This window comes from Propithecus coquereli, unplaced genomic scaffold, assembly GCF_000956105.1.
Source record: "Propithecus coquereli isolate 6110/MARCELLA unplaced genomic scaffold, Pcoq_1.0 Scaffold328, whole genome shotgun sequence".
NCBI lineage: Eukaryota > Metazoa > Chordata > Mammalia > Primates > Indriidae > Propithecus > Propithecus coquereli.
Window position 1 is genome coordinate 3,120,105 of NW_012148930.1, and position 9,953 is coordinate 3,130,057.

A 9,953-nucleotide genomic window follows, 5' to 3' on the forward strand; every position below is an offset into this window, starting at 1 on the left:
TCTGCCTCTAGAGCTGGTGTTGCTGTCTACTGCATAGTATCAAAACATTATTACCTCATTATAATCACGTCTAGCAAAACATGATAAAGAAAAATACTGCTGAAACTTAGTTACCTTGTAACTGTTACTCTATGTATCAGAATTTAAGTCTTTTGGCCTTGGACTGGTAGCTGATATCTATATCAAACTATATTGCATGCCATCAAAGGTATTAAGATAAAACTAACTCACTCCTCAATCACAGCTTTACCCGATTTTCATATTGAGAGGCAGTGGTTAATAACACAGACTGAAGCCAAACTACCTGGGTTTGAATCCCAACTCTGCAGCTTATTATAGGTTACTGAGCTTCTCTGGGCTTCACTTTCCTCAACATACAGTACCCACCTCAAGTTGTTATTGTGAGGATTAAATGAGTTAGTATACACAAAGTGCTTGATACATAAACATGCCATATACATGTTAACTATTAATGTTTTGTTATAATTTTTATCTTAGTATCATTATTATTTGTTACCATGCAAATTTCAGTATGAATTTAATGATACAGTTAGATAAATGAAGCATGAAAAATATATCCTAGATTCATTAGTATCAAATTTATTTTGTTGTATAATATTTTAAAGCAGGCTCACCTTCCTCTCAAGGGCATGTAATAGGGTAACTAATTAGGTCTTGCCTTTATCATTATCCTACCCTATGATTAACTATCACTGATAAGTTCTTTTTTTCCTGAGACATTCTTACTAAAATGGTCTTTTCTTGAAAAGCTTGCCTTTTTTGTCTTCAATTTTGTGTTCATTTTCTGGGATTTTAGATTTGATTCGTTTTATGTAGAACTTTTACAAGTAGATGGGAAAGAAAAAGATTAAAATACAAATATACATATAACTTTAATTTCATTCTGTTCTCTTTAAGTATGAAAAAACTACTTCAGCAGTTTATGATGCAGAACATTGTATAGATGCACTATTGGAGCTTTTGCAGATGTACCGGGAAAAGCCTGGTGACAAAGTTGCAGACAAGGGTGGAAGCATTTTCACAAAAACTTGTTGTTTGTTGGCTATTTTATTGAAAACAACAAATCGAGCCTCTGTAAGTATTAATCAGTTACCTTTCTTTAAGGTTATTTTTCTATGTTCTTAAGTCTCTGACTTTTATACTTTTCCTTTAGTAAGTATCACTCTAAAATAGAGTTTTATATGTGTCAAAACCTGATTTTTGCACTGATAAAATGAATTCAGGATATATATGTGAGTTGCTTCTTTCTGACACATTAAAGAAACTGAATTCTGAAAATAGAATTTATTATAGCCCTATAAGTAACTATTTCCCATTTCCTAGAGAGAATAACAAATTATCCCAACAAGACAGAAAACCAGATATGTAGAACTTTTTATCCTCCTGTTTGTAACCATAAATATATTTCAAGCTTTTCTATAGACCTCTGAGTTAGTCTTTCTCGGTGTCAGAATCAACACAGGGGAAAACCAGAGGCCACGATTGGATTATGAGCTTTAGCCTGACAACGGCGGAAACCACTGAAGGGTTTTAAGCAAGGGGATGATATTTTTCAATTTAAAGTTTAACATCACTCTGGCTGCTGATTTAAAAATGAATTTGGGAGAGCATGTGTGGGTATAGAGAGACCATTAAGGAAGAAGACAAGTGTAGATACCTAGTGATTTAGGCAAGAGACTGTGCTTGACCCAGGGTTGTGTGGATGCCTTGGAAACTTTGAAGAGGTAGCATTTGCAAGAGTTGGTAACTGGATATGATAGGTGTATTCACTATAATATTTCCTTTTTGTATTCAGTGTGAAGTTGTGCACAACTTTTGAACATTTTCTTTGTTATTGCCTTGCAAATTAGTTCATTATTTAAATCAATCTACCTGCTAAACTTAGAGAGCTTTGTTCTTGATTATTGAAAGCTCAAAAGTTTATTATAGAGTATTTATTTGTTATGATTGATTTTGCTAGTTTAGAAGAGATATAAATGTAATTCATATTAATTTTTAATAACTGTACTTTTATTTTTTAGGAAGTACGAAGTAGGTCCAAAGTTGTTGACCGTATTTATAGTCTCTACAAACTTACAGCCCGTAAACATAAAATGAATAATGAAAGAATGCTTTATAAACAAAAGAATTCTGTAAGCATTCCCTTTTTTCCAGAAACACCTGTAAGGACCAGAACAGTTTCAAGGTAAGCAGTTAAATGTTCTTTATAATTATGTGTCACCATTCATTCATTTATCAAATATTTATTGAGCACTTACCATAAGCACAAAATTATGCTTGACATTGTAGAAACAAAATATGAATAAGAATAGAATATTTGGCAAATGTAAAGGATGCAATCTCAGTAAATAAGGTACTATAGCTTTGGGTATTTAATAGTTATTCAACAAATTCCTTATATTAAATAGTTAAGAATTTAAGGCCAAGAAACTTGTCGTAAGTTCTATCTTTTTTTTACCCCCTGTATGAAGGACAAACTACACTGTTTAAGAGCTGCCAAAAGTCCTTCTTGGTCAACATGTCAACCTCCAATCCTCCCATAATCACTCTGATTCTTGAAATTTCTCCCGGAGAACTTCTTTTTAAGACCTTTTATTAATCTCTGAGGGCTGTTGTAACAAATTACCATAAACTTGGCGGCTTTAAACAACAGAAGCTTATTCTCTTACATTTCTGAAAGCCAGAAGTTTAAAATCAAGGTGTTGGTTGTCAGGGCCATATTCTCCCTCTGGAGGCTCCAGGGTACAGTCCTGCCTTGACTCTTCCAGCTTCTGTCGGCTGTAAGTGTTCCTTGGCTTGGGCTGTGTACGTCCACTCTCTGCCTCTGTCTTCATGTGGCCTCTCCTCCTTCCCTCTGTGCTTCTTACAGGCACATTCGTCATTGGATTTAGGCCATCCCGAATAATCCAGAATAACCTCTTGGGATCTTTTACTTAAGAATATCGGCAAAACCCCTCTTTCAACTACGATAACAGTCTCAGGTTCTGGGGATTAGGTCGTGGATATGGCTTTTCATTGGGCAGCACAGCGTTCAGGAAAATGACAACAAGTAAACAAATAAGTGGATAAGTAATGACGATTGTGGCAACGGCTAAGATAGTAACTTGGAGTTCCTGCTGAAGGAGGGTGACTGGGAAACGGTCTGTGGTTGGCAGTATTTAACCTGAGCACTGAAGGATGAGAAGTAAAAGCAGGGGTTGAGGAAAGAGTGGGAACGGGTGTGTTGAATCCTGGGTTTTGTTTTAGATAAGCCTGAGAAACCTATGGTGTAAATAAGAGGAAAATACAAATAAGCCATTGGAAAAATTATAATCATTCGGTTCTGGGCAGACGAACCAGGCTAGAGATATAAACTGGGGTATCATTAGTTTCGGGATATATGATAGATAGCACTTAAGGCCAGGAGATGAATGTGATCATGTGAAGGAAAGAGAGTATATAGAAAAGAAAGTCCCAGACTGAACCCCGAAGTAACCCTGATTATTCCAACAGTCAGACAGAGAAAGAGCTAGCCAAGAGTTCTGAAATGGAATTGCTAACCAGACAGAAAACATTCCAAGGAGGCTGTTGTAACAGTCAACTATGCAAAATGCTACTGAGAGGTCAAGTTAGTTGAAGATGAAAAATGCCCGTTGGATTTGGTGAGATAGGAGGTCATTGGTTGGTGACGTGTGCTAGATGAGAAATGAAAACAAATGGAACACACCAATTTATAGACATTTGGATTTTTAATAAGGAAGAATAAGAAGATGAGTATGCATATGGTCAGGATTTATGTGAGAAGATGCACAAACTCCCCTCTGATGAATACTATTTTCTCAATGATGTATAGATTATAATACTCAACAGCTCAGAAGCAGATCAGAGGGTATGGAGAGGGCATTTGGAAAGAGGAAAGGAATAAAAAAGTCATCTTGGAGGGAAAGCGAGCGTACCAGGCAATTTCAAATCCCCATTTTAGATTTGTATTATTGGCAAAAAATAAAATAATAGCCTGGTTGTGTAAATTTTTTTAGCAATATTCAGCTGTACAGGAATGGAGAAGGCAGATACTTTGATTCAATTTGGAATCAAAATAGGATTTTTCAGATGAGTTAAATAGGAAAGAGAGAGACAACGGAGTTAATTGACTTTGCAAATGGTATGATTATATTTTTGCACCTGAGCTAGATAAGAAGGAAAGTGAGAACAGCATTCTGGTGGATGGTGGGTACATGTTGAGGCCACATGAACTGGCGATCTGAGTGAGGTGGAAGAATTGGTTCAGTGACTGGATTAAAGCAGATGAATGATGGATGAATCGGAAGTCATGGTTAGAGAATGGAAGTCTCCCAACTGAGATGTCATCGGTGGTGCACTTTCTGAAGATGGCAAAGTTTAATATGTGACCATGTGACAAGGGATTGGTTGAGGTAGAACAGAAAGAAAGCAGGACAAAAATTGACCCGCTTGTTGGCTTTTTGGCCACATGGATGTTGTCATTGCTAAGAATGGTGACAGGAGTTAAGAGAAGACCAAGAACAAGGTTTACAAGGAACAAGACACTGGGAGTTTGGTCGATGACTAAAAGGGAGTGATGAAGCCAACTACATCGCAGAAGCTTCAAGAAGCCAGCATCATTTTTTAGGGAGGATGAAGAGAAGTATTCTGGAACTAGTAATGGGCAATATATAAAGTATATGAAGTTCTCCCACCTTTTCGAGAGGGTTGTAAGGGAAATGGTGTATTCAGAAATAGTCACATTTTAGTTAAGACCAAAAGAGTGAAGGTAACTCTTAAAAGAAGAACTTTATTAACGCCAGATTTTTTTTTTAACAGACTTAAGCCAGATTGGGTTTTGAGAAGAGATAGCATCGAAGAAATCACAAATCCCCTGCAAGCTATTCAAATGGTGATGGATACACTTGGCATTCCTTATTAGTAAATGTAAACATTTTCAGTGTATAGTATAAAGAAATATTAAAGCTAATTATGAATATGTAGTGTTTTTTACTGTCTATATACAACTTTTTAAAATCTGACTTTGTATTAAAATTAAATACATAACAATTAAACTTTATTATATTCATTATTTCTTTTATTATTTAATATCTTTATGCATATAACAAACTAATATGTCATAAGATGATTATAATACTGTTATTCATGTTTATTATCTGAAAGTATTATATTAGTTTGAATATAATCATATTCCTAAGGGAAATAATACTTATTACCCCTGTTTTATAGGTAAGTTGAGACATTTTTATAAAACAAATGCTGGTAATTGAAGATTCTGTCTACTCACTAAGAAGTGAGAAGAGAATAAAATAATCCCACAAATGCCTAATAACAGCATCCTTATTTGTGCTCTTGACAGGCTAAAGCATCCAGATAGGCAGGTGCACCCCTATAGGGAAATTAAAAGAATGTAACCTGCCACTATATCTTCTAAAAATTCTTAACATTGAACTGATTGGGGTTATAATTTTTGAAGTGGGAGGCACATGGTATTGCTTGTCATGGAAGCTTGTCTAGTTACATACTATAGACCTGAAAGTGACTCAGGTTGAACATAACTTGCTTTGGGTCACTGTTACCAATGTCTGTCTGGTTGCAAAGCCCTAAAAGGCTAATTCTCGTGGCCATTTGAAATCTGATAGGGTCCCAAAGTCTGTCCGTGTATGGATACCATAAAAGTTTTAACTGTTCGAAATAAATCATTAGTAGCTAGAAATGGAGAGGCTGTGTACCTACTTAATATATAAATTCATTAGAGGAACTTAAGAATTTTAAACCTAATTTCTCTGAAATTGTCTGCTTATAATTTGGTTAGGATAGACCTAAGTATATTGGTGTGTTAAAGAATATATGGAAATTAACTGTGGAGATATTTTTATTTTCTTTTTTCTTTCTTTGTCAATAAAAGAGTTTTAGGAGCTCTTGGGACTCAGTATTTTCCAAAGAATGTATTTTTGGTTGACTCTTCCATTGCTTTGTTTTTCTCCTTCATTTAACAGAATTTTAGTATAAATAAATAATCTATTTACTTTGGTAAGTTATACTGCTAGGAAATAATTGACCAGTGTAAAAATGTTGTTGGTATTAATTTCCTCTAAGATGGATGTAACCAGTTAGTAGCTGCATAAAAAATATTTAGATGAAGTTATATTAAGTCTGTTCTCTTGATCTTTGTTTTCTATTCATCTCATCTGTTCTTTTCCCCCCTTTTTTGTTTTTTTCTCACCTTTTTGGATTAATCAAATAGTTTTTAACCTACCACAATCTATCTGTGATATCATACGAATTCCTATATAGTATAAGAACCTTATAGCAGTATTTATCTGTATTACAAATGCACGTTTCACGTCTGGAAGTTTATCGTATATATCTATATGCATGCAAAATGGCAGTGATGGTACTAAGATTCCAGCAATTTTCCAGTAATAAAATATTGGCAATAATTTTGTTACTCAACAAAAAATGAGGTTTAAATTATATAGTTAATTATATTAATATAATTATATTAATTATATATAAATTATACTAGAAGACTGGACTGATCAAAAAACATGAGAAATCAATTTATACATGAATGATCTCTAATATGTACTATTAAGTGAAAGGTAGGTAACCTTTGTGTATATATTCCCTTTGTATATACATAGTATAATTATGCAAAACACGAAGATATTGAGAACATTATTTGCCATCTAGACAGGAGAGCTGGGTGGCTAAAAGACAGGTGTGGAATGGAGACTTTTCCCTTTATACATTTTGAAGTTTGTACCATGTAAACATATTGACTTTTAAGAAAATTTTAAAATTATGTTGTCTAGGCCGGGCGCGGTGGCTCACGCCTGTAATCCTAGCACTCTGGGAGGCCGAGGCGGGCGGATTGTTTGAGCTCAGGAGTTCGAAACCAGCCTGAGTAAGAACGAGACCCCGTCTCTACTAAAAATAGAAGGAAATTAATCGGACAACTAAAAATATATACAGAAAAAATTAGCCGGGCATGGTGGCGCATGCCTGTAGTCCCAGCTACTCGGGAGGCTGAGACAGAAGGATCGCTTGAGCCCAGGAGTTTGAGGTTGCTGTGAACTAGGCTGACGCCACGGCACTCTAGCCCGGGCAACACAGTGAGACTCTGTCTCAAAAAAAAAAAATTGTCTAGTTGTATTCTTACCTAAAATAAAAGGGATTCTTTCAGCCTTAAAATTTTTTTTTTTTTTTTGAGACAGAGTCTCACTCTTTTGCCTGGGCTAGAGTGAGTGCCGTGGTGTCATCCTAGCTCACAGCAACCTCAAACTCCTGGGCTCAAGCGATCCTCCTGCCTCAGCCTCCCAAGTAGCTGGGACTACAGGCATGCGCCACCATGCCTGGGTAATTTTTTCCATATATTTTTAGTTGTCCGATTAATTTCTTTCTATTTTTACTAGAGACGGGGTCTCGCTCTTGCTCAGGCTGGTTTCGAACTCCTGAGCTCAAACAATCCGCCCGCCTCGGCCTCCCAGAGTGCTAGGATTACAGGCGTGAGCCACCGCGCCCGGCCTAGCCTTAAATTTTTGAAACATTAAATATACTTCCTAGTTTAGTTTGATTTTTAGATGATTTTTACACTTACTATATTTACTGAAATTAGTAGATACTAGTACCTTAATTGCTTACAAAAATAGATATTTAAATTTGATATCTCAACATATGTCTTATCTTTTTAAAAAGGACTCTCCTCTAACATTTGCTAGCTTTGTGATCTATGGCAAACCATTTCAACTTCAATACTCTCTAAGCTTCATTGTATTCTTTTGTAAAACTGAGCAATAAAAAGAGATAAAGTGCTAACACACACAAGTACATGGATGAATCCCAAAACACCATGCTGAGTAAGAGGCTACAGTGGTCTGAATTTGCCTCAGGATGAATCAGACTATCTCAGTTTTACTCATATCGGATTTAAATGATACTTCGATAAGACTCTGAACGTTAGACTTCCAAACTGATACTGGAACAAGTTAAGACTTTTGGGGCTACTGGGATGGAATGAATGCTGTCTTAGTCTGTGTTGCTATAAAGGAATACCTGAACCTGGGTAATTTATAAAGAAAAGAGCTTTATTTAGCTCATGGTCCTACAGGCTGTGCAAGAAACATAGTGCCAGCATCTGCCTCTGGGGAGGGACTTGAGCTGCTTCCATTCATGGCAGAAGAGGAAGGGGAGCTGTTACATGCGGATCATATGGCAAGAGAGAGGGGGAGAGCTGCCAGGCTCTTTTTAAAATCAGTTCTCATGGGAACTAAGAGTAAGAACTCACTCATTCCTGCAAAATGGCACCAAGCCAATCATGAGGGCTCTGCCCCCACAATACAAACACACCTCACTAGGTCCCACCTCCAACCGTGGGGATCGAACTTCAACATGAGATTTGGAGGGGACAAATATTCCAACTACATCAAATGCATTTTGCATGTGAGAAAAATATAAATTTTGAAGGGCCAGGGCAGGAATGCTGTGGCCTGAATTTTTGTGTTTTCCAAAAATTCATATGTTGAAATGTGATTCTTAATGAAATTTTATTAAGAAATGGGGCCTCTAGGAAGTGATTAGATTGTGAGGGCAAAGCCCTCATGAGTGGGATTAATGACCTTATATAAGAGGCCTGAGGAACCTGGCGTCATTTCCACCATGTGAGGACACAGAAGACACCATCTGTGAGGAACAGGCCCTCACCCTTGATTCCACTGGCCCCCAATCTTAGACCTCCCCACCTCTAGAACTGTGAGTGATAAATTTCTATTGTTTACAACTTAGCTAGTCTAAGGCATTTTGTTATGACATCCAGAATAGACTAAGACAAGCCTTACAAGAAAGAGTACTTGTATTTTTCCATTTATACAAGAGGACATGTATTAGTAAGGAAGATAAGCAAGCATCAGGATTTAAGTCAGGAAGGAAAAAGCTAACTACCATTTTGTGCAAATGCAGTCAGATTTATGGTCAAGACTGCCCTTATCTATAAAGCAGCTAACCCCTGGTCTTTTGGTTGCATAATAAGGCCTGGACAACAAGAAGCCTTTCTCTGAATGGGTTCCATTGATGCTTTGTCCCTGAAGTCAGGAATACCTTGCCAGTAAGAAACCGCCTATCAAAATTCTTTCGATAATGGACAATGGCCCTGGTCACCCAGAACCCCGTGAGTTCAGCACAAAAGGTGTAGAAGCAGTCTACTTGCCTCCAAACACATCATCTCTAATTTAGCCTCTAGATCAGGGTGAAAAGGCTCGTTATACATGATGCTCTATGGAAAGTATTGTCAATGCTTTGGAAGGGAATCTCAATAAAGAAAACATCATTAAAGTCTGGAAGGAGTACACCATTGAAGATACCATCATTATAGAAAAAGCTGTGACAGCCATCAGTCTTAAAACAATAAACTCCTGCTGGAGAAGACTGTGTCTAGATGTTGTGGCTGACTTCACAGGATTTATACAGAGCCAACCCAGAAAATCATGAAAGAGATTGTTGATACGGCCAAAAAAACAAAAGTGGAGCGTGAAGAGTTTCAAGATACGGATTTTGGAGAAATTCAAGAACTAATTGAGGCCACACTGGGAGAAGTGACAGATGACTTGAGGCAGGTGAGTGCTTCTGAACCAGCGCCAGACGACGAGGAAGAAGACAGAAGCAGAGCCAGAAAACAAACTGAGAAGGGTTCTGATTATTCAAGACAGCTTTGACTTCCTTTACGACATGGGCACTCAAACTAAAGCAAATGGCAGAAACATTTTTAGAGAAATGAAAAAGCAAAAAGTTCAGAAATTATGATGTATTTCATAAAGTTGCCCTGAGTGTGCCTGCCTCTCCTGCCTCCCCTTCCTCCTCCTCCACCTCTTCCGACTCTGCCACCCTGAGACAGCAAGAGCAGCCCCTCCTCTTCCTCCTCCTCCTCAGCTCAC

At 37.1% G+C, this 9,953-nt stretch overlaps 1 protein-coding gene across 2 annotated transcripts in view; it reads left to right on the forward strand.

Moving 5' to 3' along the window:
• The window catches only part of ASPM (asp (abnormal spindle) homolog, microcephaly associated (Drosophila)), a 48,436-nt gene extending 43,287 nt beyond the window's left edge, over positions 1–5,149 (forward strand). For both annotated transcript variants that reach the window (XM_012650454.1, XM_012650455.1), the window contains 3 exons: positions 919–1,095; positions 2,043–2,206; positions 4,840–5,149. In XM_012650454.1, the coding sequence (XP_012505908.1) occupies positions 919–1,095; positions 2,043–2,206; positions 4,840–4,942 (444 nt within the window). In that variant the 3' untranslated portion in view covers positions 4,943–5,149. The remainder of the gene's footprint in view (positions 1–918; positions 1,096–2,042; positions 2,207–4,839) is intronic.
• Positions 5,150–9,953: the final 4,804 nt, after the last annotated feature.